The sequence below is a fragment of the Myxocyprinus asiaticus genome, chromosome 14 (genome assembly GCF_019703515.2).
Source record: "Myxocyprinus asiaticus isolate MX2 ecotype Aquarium Trade chromosome 14, UBuf_Myxa_2, whole genome shotgun sequence".
Classification (NCBI taxonomy): domain Eukaryota; kingdom Metazoa; phylum Chordata; class Actinopteri; order Cypriniformes; family Catostomidae; genus Myxocyprinus; species Myxocyprinus asiaticus.
In genome coordinates this window covers 23107774-23132505 of record NC_059357.1, presented here as the reverse complement: position 1 = coordinate 23132505, position 24732 = coordinate 23107774, and the positions used below count along the sequence as shown (strand labels likewise).

General features: G+C 37.1%; 2 protein-coding genes across 4 annotated transcripts in view; one reads left to right on the top strand and one right to left on the bottom strand.

Annotated features, from left to right (window-relative positions):
- LOC127452285 (small G protein signaling modulator 3-like) overlaps positions 1-6156 on the top strand; it is a 37007-nt gene extending 30851 nt beyond the window's left edge. The window contains exons 18-22 of one of the 2 annotated variants that reach the window (XM_051717644.1): positions 957-1042; positions 1173-1295; positions 1964-2024; positions 2149-2220; positions 4855-6156. In XM_051717644.1, the coding sequence (XP_051573604.1) occupies positions 957-1042; positions 1173-1295; positions 1964-2024; positions 2149-2220 (342 nt within the window). In that variant the 3' untranslated portion in view covers positions 4855-6156. The remainder of the gene's footprint in view (positions 1-956; positions 1043-1172; positions 1296-1963; positions 2025-2148; positions 2221-4854) is intronic. The other variant, XM_051717643.1, reaches the window with a different exon arrangement.
- Positions 6157-7117: 961 nt separating this feature from the next.
- LOC127452286 (GTP-binding protein 1-like) lies at positions 7118-23931 on the bottom strand. 2 transcript variants are annotated; one of them, XM_051717645.1, is made up of 13 exons: positions 23471-23931; positions 20602-20713; positions 20327-20507; positions 16800-17148; positions 16211-16334; positions 15997-16111; positions 15701-15845; positions 15438-15620; positions 12964-13099; positions 12668-12846; positions 11000-11164; positions 10605-10655; positions 7118-8283 (listed from the first exon to the last, which is right to left on the bottom strand). In XM_051717645.1, exons 1-13 carry the CDS (start codon positions 23657-23659, stop codon positions 8185-8187), a joined length of 2028 nt encoding a protein of 675 aa, XP_051573605.1. In that variant the 5' UTR covers positions 23660-23931; the 3' UTR covers positions 7118-8184. The 2 variants fall into 2 exon arrangements, with proteins under 2 accessions (XP_051573605.1, XP_051573606.1); XM_051717646.1 differs by lacking the exon at positions 10605-10655.
- Between the last annotated feature and the right edge of the window lie 801 nt (positions 23932-24732).

Here is a 24732-nt window from a genome sequence, read left to right as displayed (position 1 = left end):
ACTAAGCGCAGCTCCTGAAGAGCATGTGAAGATTTACAGCTTCTGATCCGGACTTGAAGCACTGTGATTCTCAAACCGTCTGCCGTGGTTCACACCAAACGTTTGCAAAAATATAAACAAGGATTTTAGTGAATGAAAAGCACTCCGGTTTCACTTTAATTTAATGATTGAGTAATGGCAAATGTTATTTGTCGTTGTGGGTTCATACACGCAGTGACACAGTGGAGCCCTGTGCCACGCCCGAGATGATAGAATAAAGAAACAGAATCTCAAATGTCTTCTTCATGTGAAATAAGACTCGTGGGTTTAATTGGAAAGCCTTACAGTAATGTGTGAAAGTGAAGAATTTTGGATAGAAATATAATAGCTATTCAGGTAAGCTGGATTCCATTAACAACAGTATAAATGAAAAAATGGACCAAGACTAAAGTTGACCAAAAAGATAGAAAGAAATTAAGTATTTTAAAATATTTTGATATTTAAATAATTTTGAATGTCATTCTTACATTATTAAAGCCTTAAAGGATATCATGTAAAAGTATATATGAATAAATTACTTTTTATGAAGCACACATACTGTACACCAATGACAAAAGCATAACAATTTGTATGACAATTATTCGTCATAATCGTGCGAGCCCTAAAACAGACTATTAATTTCCATTATTGCAATTATTTGTTTTTTATTGCAAATTTCAGAATCGTGACAGCCCTAGTCACCATTGACTTTAATTGCATCTTTTTTCCAAACTGTGCAATTAGTCATATGGTTTTGGAACCGCATAAAAGTTAAAAAAGAAAAAAAATATATTTTTTTTTTTTTTTTTTTGGGGGGGGTGAACTAACCCTTAAAACAAAAATGGTTCAAGCATTAACCATTAATCACTTGTTCTTTGAGTTTGTTTTAATTCTGGTTTTACATTTGTATGTTGAGTGCTCTCTGTCTCTCATCTTAGGCAGTGCAGTCTGTTAATATGAGCCACGATGCTGCACATGTTCAGATGGACGTCAAATTCCGCTCGCTCCTTTGTGTGGGGCTAAAGTAAGTCACTTGTGACCTTGCTGTCACATCTTATTTAATTTGTTATTTGCTTTTTCCACATCTTGTGAAAAAAAAAAAAAAGCATGTACTTCATTAGTAAGGTGTGTGTGTGTGTGTGTGTGTGTGGCAGTGAGCAAGTGTTGCACCTGTGGCTGGAGGTACTGTGTTCCAGTATGAGTGCAGTGGAGAAATGGTACCATCCCTGGTCTTTCCTGCGTAGTCCTGGCTGGGTCCAGATAAAGTGTGAACTCAGGTAAGACTAAGACTGTTGACAGGTTGATAAGAATAGTAGAGGACAACTCAGGAATTGAGTGGGCATTAGCAGATCAGTTCATGGAAAGTAAAATTCAGCTCAAAAGGTTAAAGTCCTTTGTCAATGGCATTCATTAAGCCAAGTCCTTTACAGAAATTGGGAGGAAAAAGTTATAAATTACCATTTAATGTATTTAGTCAAGTAGCTTCAGCTGTTCTAGTTAGCTGATCCTTAAACTCAAATTATTTCTTGCTAGGAGAAAATCAACACTGCAAATGTATTTTAGCTCATCTGTTACAGGGTTCCCATGGTCATGGAAATACTGGAAATATCAGGCAATTTTAGAATTGTGATTTACAGGCCTGGAAATGTCATGGTAGTTAATAACATCCTGAATAGTCATGGAAATTCCTATAATACATTTAAGTTTTTCTAGTTATGCTCAGATCTAAAATATTAAATCATCTAGAAATGTTCTTTGTGAGTGGAAACTCTTTGTAATTACAGATACAAATTTTTAAACAATTGGAAAAGTCATGGAGATTAATTGGACAAAAGGTGTGGGAACCCTGGTGTTAGGAACTACTTCCATGAATGTTAATTTGTTTTTGTTTTTATTATATATCTTGAGTGTATATCTGACATGAGTTTGTGTGTGCTGCTTTTAGAGTTCTCTCAAAGTTTGCCTTCAGTCTCTCCCAAGACTGTGAGCTGCCTACCAAAAAAGAGGTGAGAGCTTTGCAATTCAGTCACATTCACTCAGTGTCTCAAAAGAATTTCCCTTCCCACACACAAATACACACAGACTGCACACAGGGTAACATGTGTTTGCGTGTTTTATCTGCCATTTCAGAAGTCTCCCATTCTGAAATCAGAAGTGGTGGATGTCTTGGTCCAACATCACCTCTTTAGTTGGGACCTCTAGGTAATGCTGGCAATGAGTTAGCCTGATGAATAGTAACTAGCTGCAAAGCAACCAGTGGTGGTAGTAGTAGCTTTGGTGCTGGGAGTGTCCCTCTCTCCTGTTGTCTGCCATTTACATGTTACATTATATAATGTGACTACTGAGTAAACCCGCTAGAACTAAACCTCTGAGAACTGGTTCAGCAACTTTTGTGTGAAATGCTAATTAAACACTAAAGCAAATACTACTCTCCGCCCATGTTTTAACTCTGAAAAGACCCTTGTATTCCAGTGTGCTTGTAAGGATAAAGGCCTGCTCATGCCATGTTTTATGTGACTAAACATGAACTCTAAAAAAAAAAAAAAAAAAAAAAAAATAACATTTCACCAGTACTATTTAGAGTTTGATGCTGAATTTCCATTATTCTCTGCAAAGCCTGCGTATCTGAATGAAAATGAAATTTACTCTTTCAGTACAGATTCAGTCACTTGAAGAAGTACTCTTTGCTGAAATGTATCTGACGTGATGTTAGGGCTGGGTGATATGGGCAAAAAAAAAAAAAAAAAAAATTGTTTTATTTAATTGTTTTTTTTTTGTTTTGTTTTTTTTTTTCAAACTTAAGGAAGATTTACGGTTAGATTTTTCAACTTTTAAATGTACTCAACTAAAAAGTAACTAACATGATTCAAATAACATGTTCTTTATTAGAATGCAAGGCAATCTGGTTAGAGAAATCAAAGTTATTTTTATTATAGGAAACATAGGTGTGCAAGAACAATGCACAAAAGAAAAGTGCACCACGCAGGAAGTTGGAAACATAGTGTAAATGTAAAATAAATTAAAATCTAATTTATTAAAATAACCCAGCTGTTCAGAAATAATAGTATTATAAAAAAGAAAGCTGCAAAATACTTCTTAGCCAATGTAGTTAATTTGATCTGAACTAAGTCTATCTAGAAATCAGTATCTAGAAATGATCAAGTTTATCTAAAGTACTCATTATATATCAAACAATTTGTATGTATAATTATGAACCGCTGCCGATAGAGTCCAGGGCACATGGTGCCCTCTAGCGGTACACGCTGAGCAGCGCAGCAGTATGAAATGATTTTATCATTTCAATTCATTTCGCAAAATTTGTCAAAATGGTCACTTCCCGAATGTTTGCTATACGTGCAGTACACTTGAAACATGTCACAGATCAAAGCAATAATTAGTGATCTATCTGAATCATCATGGTGAAAGGAGTGGTGGTTTTATGCAAAACTTTGATTCCTCAATTTTTTTTCAAATAAAAATCGTGTAATAAATTTACATTCGAATTAATCGATATAATTGAAAAAAATCGCCCAGCCTTACATGATGATACTCTTGTGAAATGGAGCTATGAAAGGACAGTATTAGTGTGATAAAAATATTAATTTATTTCCATTTTGTCTGCAGTTGCTTTCCATATCACTTCTTTTTGTTTTACTTGTTTTAGTCATAGTTCCTTGAAGACTGAGACCAACAATATCAGGATCACTTGACCCATAAGCTAATATCTTATTGGGGGGGGGGGCGGTGTTCAGCATCTCAACAGTTTATTATAGCAGTACAAACTTTCATAATCTGTGTTCAAAGGTTCATAAAGATACATCATTTTGTAAAAAAAAACATGTTGTGCCGAAAATACGGACTTGGTGTGAATAGGTCTTAATGCTGAATTTTCAGATGCCTTTTTCTGGAATACATTTCCCTCACAAACACTTCCTGCTATACAAGTTACTGTTTTAACTCTGTGTAGGAATTGGCAGGTATTTCACAATACAATATTATCACAGTACTTACGAATTACTGTTCAAACATTTGAAATCACTAAGACATTTTTGTTTTTGAAATAAATTAATGCTTCTGTTCACCAAGGATGCATTAAATTGATAATAAAATACTGCAAATAACATTGCAAATTATTACAGTTTGAAATAACTGTTTTACATCAACTATTTTAAAAAAACTATTATTTTTAGGGGCTTTTAAACTGACTGTTAGAACGGCTAAGGTGTCATTGCTGCAAGTAGAGGATTTCTGGATTAACAAAGTTTGAAGAATACAGCAATTATTTAAACCAAAATAGTCATTTGTAACATAAATGTCTTTACTGCAATTCTTTATCAATTTAAAGCATCCTTGGTGAAAAGAAGCACCAATTTATTTCAAACTTTTGAAATGTGGAGTACATACTAAGGAAAAACCTCAGCAGTTTGGATGTACGCATCATGCTACTAATACAATTCTTTGATGTGAACTGTAAGAAGTATTGCGAGGCATTGCCTGGTGTTACAGGTTTCCAGAGTGACCGCACATTCACTTGAAACACTGATTAACACTGATGTTGGCTCATAGAGGAATTTCTGCTCTGACATTTAAGTACATTGTTAGTGCATCATGGTTCTCAATAGTGAACTGCATGGGTTGACTGCTCTCAAGCACTGATAGAATGCCATGTTTAATTACATTACGGTAGTCTTGAAAATCATTAGGAATGCTGAGCACAGCTGTTTTTATTAATGTGCCACTGGAGGTAATTGAGAGTGTTGTTTAATCATTGTTATTGCCGACTGCGAAGGCACATTACTGAAGGTCTCACTTTACCCCACTCTGATCTTTTTCCAGGAGAAAGAGCAGAGGCCTCTGAAGGAGGGTGTTCAGGACATGTTGGTGAAACATCACCTGTTCAGCTGGGATATCGACGGATAAACCATGACTCTCTCCCGTAGCCCGTGAGCCAAACATATAGCCAAACCACACTCTCCTGTATAAACCATATGCAGGAAAACAGGACCAGATACGAAAATTCATGTTTATTTCACGTACAGCTTAATATCACGTTAAAATTGTGCTTGTGTGTTTCCTCACAATGTTTTCGATTTGACTTACACCACAGAGGTGACACTGAACAAACAACTGTCTGTACAAAGGAGTCCCATGCTTCCTGTGCCAAGAGTTTACTCAGTATCAAACTACGGAAAGGGCCATTGTGTGGTATGCCTGCACGCACTTCCTTTTTCTCCTAGAAAGATAAATGTTGCACCATTTTGGGCATGATTACAGTGATCATGAAAGAATGTTTGATTTGCACACTTTTGTTCAATTACTCAATGGCAGTTAGTGGGAAAGACTCCTGGAATAAAAGAAACTGATGCTTCAGAAGACTGTGTGAATGATCACCTTTCCCTTTGTTTATATTGGGCATGTACAATCGGAGATTAAATCACTACGTTTAGCCAAACAAACATTTTCAATATCAAGCTTTGCTATATCAAACTATTGAAACCTTTTTAAAGGATTTTAAAATAACTGAATTAATCTCTGCAGCCATCTCCTTTTTTTATATTTTAGCGTGACTGTACAAAAACAAGATATAATAAGATCTCTTTCTCTCATGTTTCCAAGCAGAACTCTCACTGCTTAAGTGTGTAGTTTGGACTGCAGTCATTAAAAACACTTGATTGAATCTGCCTCCGTCGGAGCTTTGAAGGATGTCAATGATTACTTGTTGGTGGTGTAATAATAAATCGGCTTCGTGTCACATATTTTGCTATTACTTATGAACTGTTTAAAGTATAAAGAAGCGAAAACTAGTATTTACCTTTTTGAAATGTAAATTACATGAAGGTATCGTAATGGCTGAGTCTTTAGCTGTGAGTTGCATTGCAGTCTACACAAGTCATAATGGGTCACGTTGAACTGCAGGCTTTGCAACTCAGTCAGAATGATGTAGAAAGGCCTTCTGTGCCTCTTCTACAAGAACCTACTGTGGCACACGACAGAAAGGATCCATTTTCTAGTTCTTGTGATTGGTTGACATTGACCAAAAAAGTCTGTATTGTTTTAGCGTGACTAACTCACAGGGCTTTTGATCATATCCATATATACTGATTATGTATACGTAAATAAATCTCTATATCTGTAAAATTTCTTGCATTTTTGTCTTTTATATGTGCAAAACCAACTAAAATAATGGTATAAATATATTTAATATTTGTACATTTCTAATTTGGGCTATTGGTTTAAGGATTATATACTATTAATCATGCCCCTGACCCATTAGTTAAAAACAAGGAATTTCGCACCATCAGAGGATGTTTGAAGCTTCAAGCTTGAAGTACCACCTTCATGTTTTTGTGACCCACAGTCGGCAGGGGGCAGTCAGCACACCTCGCCGAATCTCACTGACCGAGAACTGGTAGCATAAAACGAGTAAAAAGCGCCTCATAGGATGTGTTCTTCCATTTTAAATACAGCTGGACAGAGCGCATCAGAATATAGGGGTCTTGAGACACATTTTGTAAAGTTTTTTAAAAACTACTTTAAACTTGACACAGCGTCCGGAAAATTCAGCTTTTATGGTCACGAGATGTAACCAAAGTGAGATGCTCCAAAAGCATCTGTCTGACGCATGTGTACATAGACCAACAAAAATAGCACAGATGCAAGATTATGTCCTGTGAGAACAGCCCTAAAGTTAGCCTCTAACCAATTGCCAGCAATAGGCTTATGTTCAATAATATGGAAATTAAACAAATATATTGACTTAAGCCACTTTTTGTATTGTCTAATCAGTGTGTTACTCAACTTCCAGAATAATATATTATTCTGGAAGACGAATTAATGTATTTGAATTATCTGATTTATAATTTTTTGTATTATACAATTATTATTTAAATTTTTTAATATTAAATTATTGGGGGCCTTTCTCAGCAAATGTTAATTGTGATTAATCGGCATATCTGAATTAATTCAATTAAAAAAATGTATTGATTGACAGGCCTAAATAAAACATAAAAACTAATTATATAGACAAGACTACAATCAAGTGAAACTTGTAGATCAAACTCTCAAAAACAGACAGACCAGAAGAGAGGGAATCACAAACTTCTGAAAGTGTCAACATCAGTTTATTTTTATATTAGTTTCACAACATGTAAAAGGAGAAAATGGTCCGAAAGGGTGTGATTACTAAAGCTCAGCTAATATTAAACCAATTTTAAACTAATTTACATTGATCTGGAGGACTGCCAGAAAATAAAAACAACTTGATTCACAAAATTTTGCATGTAGCCCAACTTCTCTCCATATTAATGAACAAAACTTAACTACTGGCACTCTGTTTTGTTAAGATTCCATAAGAAGAATCATACAGAAAATGTTCATTTTTTTTTTCTTTTTTTTTTTTTTTACTTTCAAATCTCTGATATCCAAGATCTACAATCTGTAATGCCAACCTGTAACACCCCCCCCCCCAATCTCTCATTAGCTTAATATTCTATTTTACATTTTAAATGTGTTCCCAGCATTGAAGCAAAGTCTGTCAGGATGATTTGCTCAACTTGACAGGATTTTGGAGCACTGCAAATAGACTGTAATATATGAAGTAATTAGCAATATTACGTATTTTCTATTGCCAATTTGCATATCAAACAAAAGTAGCTGCCAACAGACTTTGCAGTCACAGTGTCTTAAAGACCCCAATGAATCCAGGCCATTACACCTACTGAAAATATCAGGAATTCTTCAGTTCTTATTGTCAAGGTCCACACCGGAATGTTGATTTGAATGAAACGCATGTGTGATGAGGCTTGTTAATAGTCCCCTTAAAACAGTTAGCTACTTAAGAGTTTTTCCAACTGGATTCTCTTAAAATGTGATAAGAATGAGTCATTTAGCAAGTTGGAAACTTTAAGGTGACATTTACAGCCAAAACAGAACCACCATGCAGTATGTCTGTCCTATATTCTCAATATCTACGGTATATACAGTCTAAGAACAAAAACGCATCTTAATAAGTTAAAATTCACAAAACAATGTGCATGTTGGCTCTGTGAACTCCTTTCTCTTATCATGGAGGTGGGATGGTCCATATGGGCAGGTAAAAGGCATGAGTGAAACATGTAGGGCATACTGGACTGTTCGGCTGTATAGAACTCTTTAAGAGAGGGGAGTTTAGCAGCCTCCTACCGCACCAGCAAGGGCTACTGTGGCGTTGCCTTGAGGTTTTCCTTTATGCCGCTGACCCCCTCGTCTTCTGCCTCCAGACTTTGGCTTAAGAAGAAAAGAGTAAAGTTATAAGATGTTTGTTGATGTTAAAACTGTACACTTGATCCTGATATTTTTCAGTAACACCAAGGGATAGTTCACCCAAAAATGAAAATTCAGTCAGTTTACTCACCCCTGTGTTGTTATAACCCCATATGACTTTCTTTTTCTAAACACAAAGGGATAAATTGTGAATAAATGTTGTGCTCAGTGATGTCATACAATGACAATTTATGGTGACCACCTCTTCAAGCTTCAAAAGGACACAAAAGTATAATTCGGAAGTCTAATAAATTATTGTATGTGACTCATGTCTTGTTCTGAAGGAATACAATAACATTTGGTCAGAAACCAAGCAAAATCGAATGTATTATTAATTGAAACTCTAGACCGACCGTTGATCTCTTGTGCGCGTTCACGAGATAGTAGCACATGAGCTTTAGAACTCCTCGCTCCGGTTGAAACATGTCAGCTATGTTGTGTTTTCTGTTGTTAATATCACTGGTGGTCCTGTTGAAGCGAAACAGAGTTTTCTCACGACCCACCTCATAAGCAGCGTAACTACTGCTCTCGTGCAAGAACTTTTAAAGTTGGCGTGTAGGCTGTCTCATGACAAGCACAGGAGATCAGCGGTCGGACAAGAGTTTCACTTAATAATACATTAGATTTCAGTTTGTTTCTCACCAAATCTTATCTTATACCTTCCAAACAATACATGAGTTGCATACAATAATTTATTAGACTTATGAATTATATTAATATACCTTATGAAGCTTGAAGAGGTGGTCACCATAAACTGCCATTGTATGACATCACTGAGCAGAAAGTGTGTTAAGAAAAAGAAAGTAAAATGGGGTTTGTAACATGATTAAAATGGGCAAGGTTGAACAAAGTAATATTTAATGAAACAAAAAGACACAAACAAACACACACACACACGGCAGCTGCATGTGGCTCTCTCTCCTGAACTGCCGCATCTGGCTTGGCCTTATCCCTCTCCTCGGCTGATTAGCCCGATTGGGGGCCGGTCGTACAGACTCACGGCCCCGCCCTCCTCGTCACAGGGTTATAACAACATAGGGGTGAGTAAACGATGACTGAATTAAAATTTTTGGGTGAACTAATCCTTTAAGTAATAACTAATTAGGAGCTACACCACTAAAGCACTGAACTGGTAAGTGGAAGGTTGTTGGTTCAATCCCTACAGCCACCACCATTGTGTCCTTGAGCAAGGCACTTAACTCCAGGTTGCTCCAGGGGGATTGTCCCTGTAATAAGGGCACTGTAAGTCGCTTTGGATAAAAGCGTCTGCCAAATGCATAAATGTAAATATAATGCCAGATTCCACAAAAAGAAAAATTTTGAACTGTTAACTTCGATGCCTCTGACTGTTGCATAATTCAGCAAGTATTAAACACACACACCCTCTCGAAAATGAAATTGTGGTTACAAGCGTTATTTATTTGCATGCCACAGTAAATTTGGGTAAAAGATGCATCATACTATCCTTATGCCATGTCTTTTTCCATTGTGCTGTCAGTCGATTAAAATATTTAAAATCGCAATTTTTTCTATCTTCTACTTTTCCAGTCAAAAATGCAGAAAAGAAAACAAAGCAATATGCAACCATTTTTTATTAACATTTCCTAAAAAAAGTATTCCACAGTATAGAGATAGGAATGCAGTAAAATGGCACCAATTCAAGTAACAAACGTTTCCCAAAGTCTAAGTGGAAGGTTGACTAAATGAAAGAACTAGTCCCTGTAGTTTGCATATTCATAGCAATTGGCATTCAATTTCTTAAACTCTCATCCTCCACAATATTAATTGTGGCTATCCAGTTTGCTACAGTAATCGTGAAACTGCATTTACATGATTGGCACCCTTTTGAACTCCACATTAAAACCGCTTCAGAGAATGTCTTGTTTTGCTCTGAGCGCTGGCACTGTGCGCACAAATGATACTTCATTCGATTTGCCCAGTAATACAGAAGCACTACACGTGTAATAACCCCGAACACATCAAAAGTTTCCACCCTGTTCTAACCAGTGTTCAGAACTCACACGGAGCTGAATAAAATGTCAGAATCTAATGTGAAAATTGTTAAATGCGTTAATCGTTTTAGAGAAAAAATAACGCATTAAACATTTTTTATTAATTTCAAGCATTAGCGTGTTAATTTTGACTGCTCTATTTTTTAATGCGTCAAAACAACAGTCTTAGGTCAAATGTGAGATACACATAACCAAGTCTTATAAAAACATCACAATTCCTATGAGGGGGATAACTGACAGTCTCGTGAATCATCTGAAATGGTTGCCTTTTACCTTGTTCTCTTTGTTGCCCACATTATTTTGAGGGTCTTCCTCCACCTCTGTCTGAAGCGGTTAAAAGTGTGAAAGAGAAAGGTAAATGAAAGCAAAATGTGTGGGTAAGTGAAAAAGGGGTAGGACAAAATCAAGTTGAAAAGGAGATTAAAGAAACGTAAGGGCAGGATGCAGGTGAAGAACATGAAATATTGAATGTGAGAATCAGAAGAAAAATTAAATGGTTGGGAGTGTAATGGAAAAAGTGATAGAAAGTGATTAGATCGGAGAGATGTGCACATCAGTAAAACTTCAGCAGAAAGAGAAACTGCCAATACTTATACATCTAAAGTTCATCCTAAATCCCCCTTTATTTTCTTTACATTCTGTACCCTCCTTATCTCTTGTCGTCTTACCTGTTGTGGTGCATTGTGCTGAGTCCCTGGTGCTCCTGTGGTTGTGGTTTCCTCATTGATTGGTGCCACACCATCCTCTCTCCTTGCTGGGGCTTTTTTTGTTGACTGCATCTTGATATGTGGAGGTTTGGAGTTTGACGGTTGATTATTTGTTGATAGGAGCAACTACAATTGAAGAGAACAAAAGTGATCAAATTGGTTTAAACAAGTCAAATAAGGGATAATGTACAGTCAGTTGATCATTATTATGTAATAAACCCTGACAGGACCCCGAAGTGGAGTCATTTGCTTGCTTACCAATGAAGTAAATAAATGGACATGAAATATTGATTTGAGTTAATTTTAATTAGTAAGAAGAAAAAGACCACAGAGTGCTGTGAGAGACATGAAGCTAGCACAGTGTAGGAGATCATTTGCCAAGGACAACGGTCCAACACCATTAAAGGAATATTCTGGGTTCAATACAAGTTAAGCTCAATCGACAGCATTTGTGATAATGTTGATTGCTGCAAAAATAATTTCGTCCCTCCTTTTCTTTAAAAAAAAAAAAAAAAAAAAGGTCAGTGAGGCACTTACAATGGAAGTGGATGAGGCCAATTTTTGGAGGGTTTAAAAAGGCATAAATGTGATGCTTATAATTTTATTAAAGCACTTACATTCTTCTGTTAAAACTCTTATGTATTATTTTAGCTGTGAAGTCATTTAAATTGTAATTTGTAGAGTCATTTTAGGGTTTGTTGACATATTGTCATGGCCACGAAGTTGTAAAATTGGCTTTAACTTTACACAGAAAAGGTTAGCAAGCGATTTTATCAAACTAAAATCATGTCAACAGGCACACTGTCTACATCTTGTGCTATACTTTTTAAACAGTGAGTATTTTAATGTTTACGGACTGGCCCCACATCATTGTAAGTGTCTCACTGGAACCCACATTTTTGCTTTTTTTAAAGAAAGGGGGGCAAGTCAATATTAATTTTGTGGTATTAAATATTATACCACAAATGCTGTCGATTGAGCTTAACTTGTATTTTTGTGTGTGTGTGTGTGTGTGTGTGGATTTTTTTCCCCTTTTTCACCCAATTTGGAATGCCCAATGCGCTTTTAAGTCCTTGTGGTCGCGTAGTGACTCGCCTCAATCCGGGTGGCGGAGGATGAATCCCAGTTACCTCCGCGTCTGAGACCATCAACCCGCGCATCTTATCACGTGGCTTGTTGAGCGTATTGCCACGGAGACATAGCGCCTGTGGAGGCTTCACGCCATCCACCGCAGCATCCACGCGCCCACCGAGAACTAACCACATTATAGCGACCACGAGGAGTTTACCCATGTGACTCTACCCTCCCTATTGGCTGCTTAGGAGACCTGGCTGGAGTCACTCAGCACACCCTGGAATTCAAACTAGCGAAATCCAGGGGTGGTAGCCAAAGCTTAACTTGTATTAAACCCTGAATATTCCTTTAAGCGGTCATTATATAAAAAAAATATGACTGCAAAATGCAGTGATTGACTAATCACAAAGTATTCTAGAGATAAACTCTGTAACTAGACTAGCAAAATAATTATGATTAATAATTATGCCAACATCCATTTAATAATCCTCATCCACTTAGAAACCTCTACAAAAACACTGCAACCTACACCCACTTAGACCTCGTGAAGCTGACCTTGGTGATGGTGCCCACAGCCTTAGTCCTCCCCTCTCTGAAGACTAGCCTCTGGTCTATGTGCAGGTACTCTGGAGTTTTAATAAAGCGAAAGTGTACAGTGGCTTTGTCTCCTGTACGTAAGCAGTCTCTGGTCATAGACAGTATAGTGGCTGTCTGCCTGATGCTGCCGCAGTGCACTGTGCAAAGGAAGAGACAAGCGAGAGAAATGGTGAGAAAGATCTCGTAAGATATGTTTGGAATCTACTACATTTTGATTACGTTCACAATACACACAGAGAGTGTTTGCATCTCACCCATGGCTTGATATCTAGGGGAGATGGTCGTCGGGTGGTGTAAAACTAGTATCTCTGCCTCAAACTCCCAATATGCTTGTGGGTTTAATCTTGGTGACACCATGACCATGCCCTTCCTTATTGAGGAGCGTTTTATCTGAAAAAGAGAGTAATAAGGAGGAAAAGTTACTGAAACGAATAGCAAGGCATAAATGGTTCAACCTGACTGATTAAAGTAAACTATGTTGTTTGCAACCTATTTTAAATCCGTAATTTGTCTTTTTTTTCTGAAACAGAATATTCAATGAAAAAAGGCAGGTTGTAATTTTATCCATAATGCATTGATTGGTTTGTAAAAAGTGGGCATTACATATCAAAATGGAGCAAGATGGTAGAAGAAGAGGAGGTAAGTGGGAGTAAAAAGTAAGTGGGATTAATGATGTCAACCGATAAGTCGCTTCAGAAACAGAGCAAGTTATTACATTTTGATTCATTAAAATTACAAAAGACAAACATACTGGTAACACTTTACAATAAGCTTCCATTCATTCACATTAAAGTATGTAACCTTTTCTTCTTTTTTTTTTTTTTTTCAAAATACGTTCTACATACTATCTCAGTTTATTGTTCATTGACAACTATAAGTAAGCCATTCATGGGTTTACCTCCACCAAAAGAATAAACATTGAGCCTCCCAGGCACTATCAAAACATAATGTTTATATTTTGAGCCGCCCGCTCAGCCACACCCATCCCTTTCTAGCTCAACCTATAGCGCGAGTTTGGGGCGTGGCTACTTGTAGTAAGCTGCTCAGCAGGGGGAATATGAACATCCATGGCAGATGTGTACAGAGGAAAAGATATTTAGCTTGGCCAAAATTCAAAGACTTGCTAAAAGACAGACAGAAACTGGAGTAAAACTAGAGTGAACATTGGCATCCCATTTACAAGGTGGAGGACTTTGAGAAACTTTTTGGGGTTCAATGTAGATGCCAAACTTGCCAAAGTTGCTTCTTGACAGGTAAGCTACACTCAAGGTATTGCCTCACAAGTTACCTCATTACTGTAGAGTTTAGATACTCGGAATATGTATTGTAATGCTTACTAGTTGCTAGAAGAACCATCCTACCTCGTGTGCTGGATCCCCTGCACCGCACACCCAGCTGCCGTTCAATCTGGCGATGTTATTGGATGACCCAATTCCTCTGCGACTCTTTCTGTCCGGTGTGTATATATTATAGTGGTCTTGGTATCATGTTGTTAAACGTTTATCACCTTTCATTTAGTATGGCCTATTTGTTCACAGGAAATCAGACTGTGCGAAAGGGCGTGATGAGTCTAAGGGGTGTTGGCAAAGTTTTTTTTTAAAACATGCTTTATTTTTGTAATTTTGTTTGGTGCCAGTAATAGCATAGAAATTACGTACTTTACCTTTAACAACATTAGTTAACATGAACTAACAATGAACAATACTTTTACAGAATTTATTAATCTTGGTTAATGTTAATTTCAACATATAGTAATAAATGTTTGTATTTGTTAACATTAGTTAATGTACTAACCTGAACTAACCAATTTTTATTTTTATTACCTAACATTAAAGGTGCTATATGTAATATTTTTACTGTACTAAACCATAAAATGGCCGTAATATGTCATTAAAGAATTAGGAAACATGCTAAGTTGAGATACTGGCTTCTCCGACAACAATGCTACAGCCAGTATATTCTACTTTGAAATTTCCATTCTGGGCCAGAATTTCTGTTTATGTTTTAGCCTGTGTGATCCCACCCACTGCCCACTCACCAATAGTAATTAGACACCACCGGGTTGCCAGATTTGAACAAGTTTGCAGGCAAACAACACTGCGTGCTGCAGCCATGGAAGCCAGCAAACAAACTGGATCAGAGATAACAGATTCCATCCGACCTAAAAAGTCTCACCATCCGTCAAAAAACCACCATGACCAGAGGTGTAGAAAAACAAGGATAAATATTGGAGATGCCTTTGGAAGATGGAGACAGCTTAAAGCCCAGAAATCCTTCAAAACGGATGCTGAGTTGGATAATTCTGGCAACACGCATGAGCTTCGTGTCTGGGGCAGGGCAGACAACTCTCCAATATTTTGAATTTGGACTGCAGTACCCATTTCAAACGCTTGTTGTCAATCTTACATATAGCACCTTTAACAAAGATTAATAAATGTGGTAAACAATATATTGTTAATTGTTTGTTCATGGTACCTAATGTTAACGAATGGAACCATATTGTAAAGTGTTACCAATATACTTTATTTGGAATAACATGCACAAGACCAGGGAACGTCCATTAAGAGTAAATAAGGTAAATTTTGATGTTATGTTGACTTTAAGGAACCGGCTTGTAATTTAAATGTGGCCAGTTCAATCCAGGTGTTCCAGCAACAAATAATATCAGGTTTTTTATCAAGTTATTTACAGAACAGAAATAAAAGTTTAAAACCGCATTACCACCTACCTTTTTCAGAGCAAAGGAGGCAGTCTGTCCACCACGGACCTCTTTTACAGGCATCCTCTTGCGGTGAATGGACTTGACAGTGATGGGGAGGAAAGCGCCCAAGGGGTCTGGTCCGAGAAGCAAGGTGTCATTCAGCCGAATCAGCCCACGTAATGTGGTCCCAGACACTACTGTCCCTACTCCCTGTCATACAGATCAGACTGTTGAGAAAGGGGAGAGATATAAAAGGTATCAATAGAGGGAGAGACAGACATCTTGCTTACTGGTACTGAATAGGTGTCATCTATCTGGAACTCAGCAGGCTCGTGGTCTTTAAAAGAGCTTCTGGAGGTGAGCAGGTTCAGGAACATCTTGAGAAGATCCATGTTCTCTCCTGAGACGTTAGAGATCTGGAAGATGGGACATATTCTACAAAACAAACAAATATACACATGGGTTTGGAGACTAAAGATGGGTTCATAGTACTGCACCACAAAGGATTCAAAATGGAGGTCATTTCACGTACAAGGGTTCAATGTTGGCAGGTTAGCAAAGAGAAGCATGTACTGTACAGCATTACCTCTCCGAACTAAAGTTGGATGCTGTGACAATGACATCATCTTTGTTCTGAACTAGCACAGGAATCTTTCTGCAGCCTGGAGACTTTAAGATTTTCTGCAGGAGCTTCAAGGTCTCTGAAAGATGAACACCTTTCTTAAGTATTCTTTCCATTATTTTTTGGTCAGTACATAAAAGAATTTAACATTTATCATATCTGCAAATACATGTTTCACCTTGAAGAATATTAGCTGGACACATGTCAATCTTGGTGACCACCACAAAGACAGGAACATTGAGGGCTAATGCCAAGCCGAGGTGTTCTTTGGTCATGCCTACAATTCCTGCATTACTTCCAATCTGAGATAGAAAGAGAAAAGATATGAAGGTCTCAGTATCTAAATGTTCAAGAATCATTAGTCCACATAAATACAGAGACTTAAACTCTTGCATGAGCAGTCCACATCTGCAACATTTTTAGGCTTTCAAATAGTAGGCAGCAAAATTGTGTTGCCTTCTGTACCTCCTTTTGGCTAAAAGGCAGAATCTTATGTATCTTTGTGGATAAGGCAATCCTATTTTCATCCAAGGTGGTGGATGAAGTTGAGGAAAAATGTCTATAAATATTTTATTCAGTACACAAGCAGTGCTAACCACGTCATGTGACATGAGTGATGGTTAATGGAGTTGCAACCCATGAGGAGCGTTTCAAATCATTCCTTTATGAGCTTTCAATTTAGGTTAGGATGCTGCCTTAGATGGTAGCTGCCTATGTAGACAGCTCACTATGTTTCTTAAAATTTGACTGCATGTCTCCCTTCTTACCATAAGCATACAGAAATCAGGCAGATGACCAGTCATTCCAAACACGGTGGTCTTCAGGTATTTCTCATGGCCAGCAAGGTCAATAAAGGTGATGACTTTAGAAGACTTCTCGCAGATCTTGGTCCAGTCCAGACTGCCCCCATGACTGTCGGGTTTGTTGACCACCTGGCCCTCTTGATCGAATCCCAGGATGTCATTGCCAACACTGCTGGTACGTCCACTCTCCATTTCATGCTTGTGCCTAAAGAGCTTCTGTCGTGCAAAGCCACGGCCATTATCCAACTCTCCATGAGTCAGCACACCCAGGAGAGTGCTCTTACCTGCATCCACATTCCCCACTACAGCCACCCTGAGAGAGAGAGAGAGAGAGAGAGAGAGAGAGAGACCATAATGAGTTAGTAGTGCAGGATGGTTACTTGAAACTGTCATAAAAGGTAAAAAGCTTCTTTAAAGACTTTATAAGGTGCTTTTTAAACTGTTCCGAGGCCAGTTTCCTTAAAAGTTCCATTAATTCAAAAACGCTGTCATTTAACTGATTAGGCAGCTGCCTATTTTTTTCCGATGCAGCCAAAGTTCATGTAAAACAGCCCTAACAAAAGTGTAGCTCGGATCCTGGCATCCTCTGTCGATTTTGTTGTTGTGGTTGCCATTGAATTGTGCGTGTAAACAATGTCACAAGAAAAATGGACGGTCCTAGATGTCATCACTACTGGGATTAATTTTTTGAGTGCGAATGCAAAACGGGAAAAGTATCCTCAGGTGTGCCGTTCCTTGTAAGAGTTCTCATCTAGAAAGTTATTTAGGGAAAAGTACCAGGACCGTAGGTGGGAAAGGGCCTAATGACTCATTTAAGGGCTGGGAAATTGTAGAGTTTTTAGTGGCAATAAGAGACTCCATCAATTGCACTGGACCTTTTACTTGGGTATTCACAGCAAACAATTAACCTTTATAAGATTGCCTAATTCCTGTTCCCATCACTTTCTATGTCAACAGACCGACCACTAGTGGTTGGAAGATAATTACAACAAATTACCCTGCTACTCTAAAGAAATGTTAATTTCTGCTATTAATAGTTGATTTATGCATTAAAAACATTTTTATGCAAAAAAAAATTTCACTTCCTGAAACTATACTAATGATTTTCCCCACTTCCTGTGGCTAAAATTAATATATAAATTTCCAAGAGACACACACTCCACTCAACTGCACATCCTAGCACAGAAACTGATTGTGTGAAGCAGTGCACGCTTATTAATTACGCACGACGCATGTCCCAGGCAAAATAAACACAGGAGCGGATTTGCTGTACGGAGAATGGAGACTTCACCCGCAAGTGGTGAACCAGGTGTTAGAGAGATATGGGCAAGTTAGAGAATACAGCCAGAGAAAATTTAGTTTTGAGACTTTAAACTTCAGCAACTTAAAGTGAAGTCAGATTAAAGTCTGTGAAGATTTTCACTAAGTAATAAATTAGATTTTGGTTTGTTTATCATTGCCTTCAGAACATGGCATGAGTCTCATTGAACAATTTATTAGACTTTTGAATAATACTTTTGCATCCTTTTAAAGCTTGAAGAGGTGGTCATCACAAACTGCTATTGTATGACATCAGTGAGCACAACAATTTTTCAAAGTTTCTCTCCTTGTGTACCAAAAAAGAAAGTCAAATGAGTTTAACAACACTGGGGTAAGAAAACAATGGCTGAATTAAAATGTTTGGGTGAACCTTTAACAAAAACAGGAAGATAAAAAGGATAGTTAATTCAAAATAAAAATTGTGTCATGACTACTTGACCTCATGTTGTTCCAAGCACATATGAATTTCTCTGTGGAACACAGAAGATCTCAAACACAATGTTGTTCCCAGTCACAATTAACCTTTTTTTCCATACAATGAAAGTAAATGGTGACTAAGACTAACATTCTGCCTAACGTCTCCTTTTGAGTTCCACGGATAAAAGTCATACACGTTTGAGGTAAGCAAGCGATGACAATTTTCATCTTTGGGTCAACTATCCCTTTAAGAGTTCAAGTCGGTTCTCACCAGTTTAAAGTTGACAAAATGTACTGAAAATGTTAACAGATGGGGCCTGGGTAGCTCAGTAGTAAAAGACGCTGGCTACCACCCCTGGAGTTCGCTAGTTCGAATCTCAGGGCGTGCTGAGTGACTCCAGCCAGGCTTCCTAAGCAACCAAATTGGCCCGGTTGCTAGGGACGGTAGAGTCACATGGGGTAACCTCCTCGTGATCGCTATAATGTGGTTTGTTCTCGGTGGGGCGCGTGGTGAGTTGAGCGTGGATGCCGCAGTGGATGGCGTGAAGCCTCCACACGTGCTATGTCTCCGTAGCAAAGCACTCAACAAGCCACGTGATAAGATGCGCGGGTTGAAGATCTCAGACGTGGAGGCAACTGGGATTCGTCCTCCGCCACCCGGATTAAGGCAAATCACTACGCGACCACGAGGACTTAAAAGCACATCAGGAATTGGGCATTCCAAATTAGGGAGAAAAATCCAAAGAAGAAAATGTTAACAGATAAAATACTGAAAGAGGGGAACTTGCATCTACATCAGTTCTGATGTTTAATGAAAACAGATAATGTTAAAGATAAAATATTTGGAATATTATGTATGAATATTATATTATCAATAATATTATGTAAATCAGTACATTGGCCTAATTATAAAATTAAAATTGATTGAGTCTCATAGCAGAGAAAATACCTGTATAGGTCAGATGAAACTCTAGAGAGATGGAGATTAGAGATGTAGCAGGTGTTTGTGAAGTTGTCTGTTTTAAGTGATTCTCTTTACGCTGCAGCTTAGTAGTTTGGTAGCATTATGCACAAAGCATTTTTGCTATTTCTGCCTATCTTGTCAAAGGTACCGTAAAATAAGCGAGCAGCACAATGTGATGAGGCAAAACTAGATTGCTCCAATGTCTAGCACTGTAGACAGCTTCGCTGGTCATAAACAGGAGCGATAATTTAATCAGGTCGCTCGCTTGTAGAGACAAGGTATAACTTAATTTGCATATTGCTTTAACAGGTTTATACATCCAAGTTCAGCAAATATCCGACAATGCGCTACCTATGCTCTGGAATTATGATTATAAACAGACAAAATGATTGATTTGATATGTAAATCTGTTTGGTTTCGTTACAACTTCTCAATTACTGTACATGTTAACATGAATAAATGTGTGCGGGAGATTCCTGCATTATGAACATAGAACTTGCGGTAATGATTAAAATTGTGCACAATACCCACAATCCCATGCCAAAATTCAGGCCCTGGTCTCTCAGCAAAAACTACGATTTAAACAACTTTACAGCTCGAGTAATATCCATTATAAGAGGAAGAATTCAAGTAAGTGCTTTCACAAAAATACAAGCTTCACATTTCTGCTTTTTAAATCCTTTAAATGCATGGCTCTAGTTTCTTCCAGTCTAACTGTGAAAAAAAAAATCTGGGTGAACTTTTCCTTTAATTTCAATAATGTACAACTTTCAGTGTCGGCATCACTCACCTAACCTCCAGGAAGTCGGCCTCTCCCACTCTGCGGCGAATAAGGTAATCTCTGACCTGACCACCAGCCTCAGTACGCTCCCTCAAAAGGATTAGATCTGCCTCTATCTGCTCACACATGGACCTCACTGTTGCAACAGATGCCTGCATATCATTCTCATTCAGACCATAGTCTCCTCCATCTGAGAGCAGGATAGAGAGATGCTGGTGGGTTTCAAAGAAAATCTCAAAGTCTCACAGGACTCATCTCAAAGTTTACTGTGTCCATGGTCTTACCTGAACCCACTCCCACAACATAGATTGTCTCCCCGCAGCCCTCGTCCATCCTCTCACGCAGTTGCCGTAGTAACAAGTCATACTGTTCCCCACTGGGACTGACCAAGGCCAACTATGAAATAAAAACAAAAAATACTTCAAAGTTAAAAAATTTGTGATTGTGCAACAGACTTTTTCTATAATTCCTTTTTTTTTATTTATTTTTTTTATTAGGTGTAAGCTGTAATTCTGTTTATGTTGCACTGGACGATACGGCAGTCATCTTGGACTTATGACACTTAGTGGTGTGGATGCATCACTAAAGTAAAACATTTAAGTTACCAACACCGCTGTAGAACATTCTATTTGCAGTCTCCCAAGAAGGCAAAAGTGTACAATTACAGGATGGTTACCAAAATAAAGTGTCTACTGATATGATTGAGTCTTCCTCTCATAAATAAATGGTTTAAAATATGAATTCAAAAGGTACTATTAACTTCTTTGTGATGAGAGGCGCTTTTAAACCCCTTTCTATGTTTTGCTTGCCTCAGAGCACACATGCTCACAGACTGATTTAATGACGGTGTAAACAAAGGTCAACAAAGATCAATAGACTGTGGGAACAGGGTTACCTGACTTTACTGCATGTTACAGCAGTTGTGAGGAGTAATGTCACACGGAGTGACAGAACATCATGCAAATTACTCTAAAAAGCAGAAAGAGTTCAGCCCTACCCATGTAAAAACAGATCCTTATCTACAGTAAGTCTAAAACTGGGTTGATGAACGATAAGAAGGCAGCTTCCACAGCAGAAATCGGCCTGTCCTGCAAAAACTATTTCATGAAAAGTCTTGGTTCCCACATCCATCAATGTAATACACTGGTGGCTGTGCAGACCTACACTAAAGTTAATAGTTACGTGACATGCTATACATCATCTCAAACTAGTTTAAACAACACTTTTCTAATTCTATTTCATAAATATAAGGGCTGTGTTGATACAATCAAATGGCGATATTTCGCAATACTTCTTACGATATTGTATCGATACTTTGGACCCATGTATCAATATTAATATTCAACTACTTGTGTATTCATGTCCAGCATTTCAATAAAGACGAAGCAGGTCATCTAAGTGCAAACTCTGAAAGCGGTGTTTCACAGTGCAGTCAGAGATGCTAAACCAGTTTCTCTCGTGGATACACTAGGCCTCACTTACACATTTGGCATGAGGGCCGGGCAAAAATATTGATTTTCCACTTAATCGTGATCTCCATTTAAACGATCCCCAAGTCAATTTATAAAATCCTAAAATTGCTCTTTTATGCTATGCACAACTCTCTATGATGTGCAAAAAAATATGCAACTAAATGTCTGTGATTAGCCACTGGCTGGTAATTTTTCAGATTTCACTCACCAGTGTTTGAGTAGTGTAGTGGCGAAGAAGTTCACCATCGAGATCTTTTCACTGCGTGTTGAGGGTAAAAGTTTGGTTTGACTCATTCCGTGTAATGCGAGTCCAAAGACGAGATCCACGCAAACCATTTGTCATTGAATAATGTCTTTTTTGAATATCCTTTACAGTCAGTTATTGATCAAAAACAACAAAAGAAACATTTAATTCTAATCACACGTAGCACGGATGCTGTAAGAAGCCATTTGACTAAAACACTTCTGTCCCTGCCTCTGGTCGAAGAAATCATACCATTTTAGCACTTGTTCTAAATATCAAATGTAATTGCTTGTAAACAGTATAAATTAGGCAAGTAAACAACAAACATGTAACAGTAGATATAAATATATGCAATATAATGAATGCATTTTTAAGACAACATATTTATTGATGGAATGCATGGAATTTGTCTATTTTTAAAAAGCTAAAATATGACCAAAATGATTAATTGAAAAATAACATTTGTAAAATGAATAATTCTGTAATTACCAAGTTATAAAGTCCCCTGTATAATTAATGACATCATTAGTTTAAAGTTAATTTATTTCATACTATATGTAAGCAAAGTGGGCATTATAATTGAAATATACTAAAATGAACTGGAACTGAATGCTTGTGAATCAAATTCAATCATGATATCGTGATGTATCTTGATATATCGAATCGTGACATGTATAGCAATACGTATAGCCCTAATAAATATACAATTATAATGCATGTAGTTATTATAACCTCATATCAATTGAGAGAATACATGGAATATTTGCTATTTTATATATATATATATATATATATATATATATATATATATATATATATATATATATATATATATATATATATATATATATATATAAAATGTTTACCTAAAATCTCAAAAGTACATCTTGTCACGTTGATTAGAGCTCAACTGCTTTAGATGCTGTTAAAACTTTGACAATGGATAAAAGTTATCAAGTAATGTAATAGCCATTGCCTGGTTTCCTTTTCTGTTTATCTCCTGTCATCTAAAGGAAATCCCTCTGTGTTGCACTGATATTTCATCAGGTACTGTAATGTCAGTTTGTCATCTCTTCACTTATTGATAATGTCCGTCTTTCATTCATTTGCTTTAATGCAGAAATGCAGCCTTTAATCAATTCACATTAAAGCTAAACCTGCACACAGATAGATAATACCCAAAGCCATATTCGTATACTGCACTACTACAGATGCATATAATATACTCAATACGTCATATGTTTAAATATTGTAGAGATTAACATAGCTTGCTTAGCTAATGATAGCCTCAGTTGCAGAATCACAATAATCCTAGCTCGTATACGTGTAAAATCTTGAAGTGTGATTAAAAATAACTTGATTAAAATAGTTATTTTAATTCGATATTTCAGATACAATTTAAACGCGATAATTCAGCCTGACTCTTATGAGGCCTACCTTGCTGCAGAAGTCTATGCTGTGATCCAGGGTCTCGCCATTGAACAGCTCCCCGTCCTCGAAGCACTCTGACCCGTCATCATCGCCGCATCCCCGGCCGGGAGCAAACATGCTAGCGGGGACTATAGACTCTGATAACCCCAAGGTCCCAGGATTAAAAACCGGCTCCGTCGTCGTTACCGATGCCATCTCTCAGGCAATAATTTTAAGATTAAGATAAAACAACTTTAAAACGATGCAGCTTTAGGGGAAACAATTGTAAGCTGATGCAGCACAAACACTTGTATATTCACATTCAGACTGTTACGCCGCTCACCACTAGGTTAAAACCTGCTGTGCCGAGATAAACAACAATATTACTGGTATCTATATAACATGGTAAACATAAACCTTATAATCTTCTCTGATGTTGTTTAACGTGTTTGTTTAAAATGTAAAGAAAATGAGTCATGTGTGTTTTTCATTTGCTCATGAATTATTCAGCAGAATTCCTGGCCAATCAGTTTCTTCCTAATCCAAATCAGATGTGTCACTATCCAATGAAAGTTCGTGGGCGGTGCATGTTATTACTCATGCAACGTAACTACAATGCAAACGATGCAACATTTATTAACAAAGTTTCAAGGTGTATTTCGGAATACTCTTTGATAGAAAAAACAACAACTTCCCTTTATGATAGTAAAACGTTTACAGTTTGCAGTAACAAATCATTAATTGTCAGTGGACGATAGAATGTATAACTATTAGTTATTTTCTGCCTGAAAGAAGTGTAAGACACTTCTGTTTACAGTCTGTATCACGCAACTTTGTAGCAACTCTGAAACCATTTGTTACAACAAAACAGGTTTATCAAGAATGATACATTATGTGTTACATTAGTAAACCTTATGTTTCATCAAACTATCCTATTTTATATGCAATGGTCATCTATTTAGACACAAATGACAACAAATGGGTGCTATGGAACAAGGCCATCCTATAGAATGTAAAGCCGAAGTGGCATTTGAGCAAGAATGAAAAAGAACTCTAAAATGAAAAATAAATAAATAACATAGAGCACCTTCTATGTTCACTTGATTATCTATGTTCACTTGATAATTATTATTTGTATTTTATATATATATATATATATATATATATATATATATATATATATATATATATATATATATATATATATATATATATTTCTTATTCTTGTTATTATTATTATTATTATTATTATTATTATTTGTTTGTTTGTTTTTTTGTTTGTTTGTTTG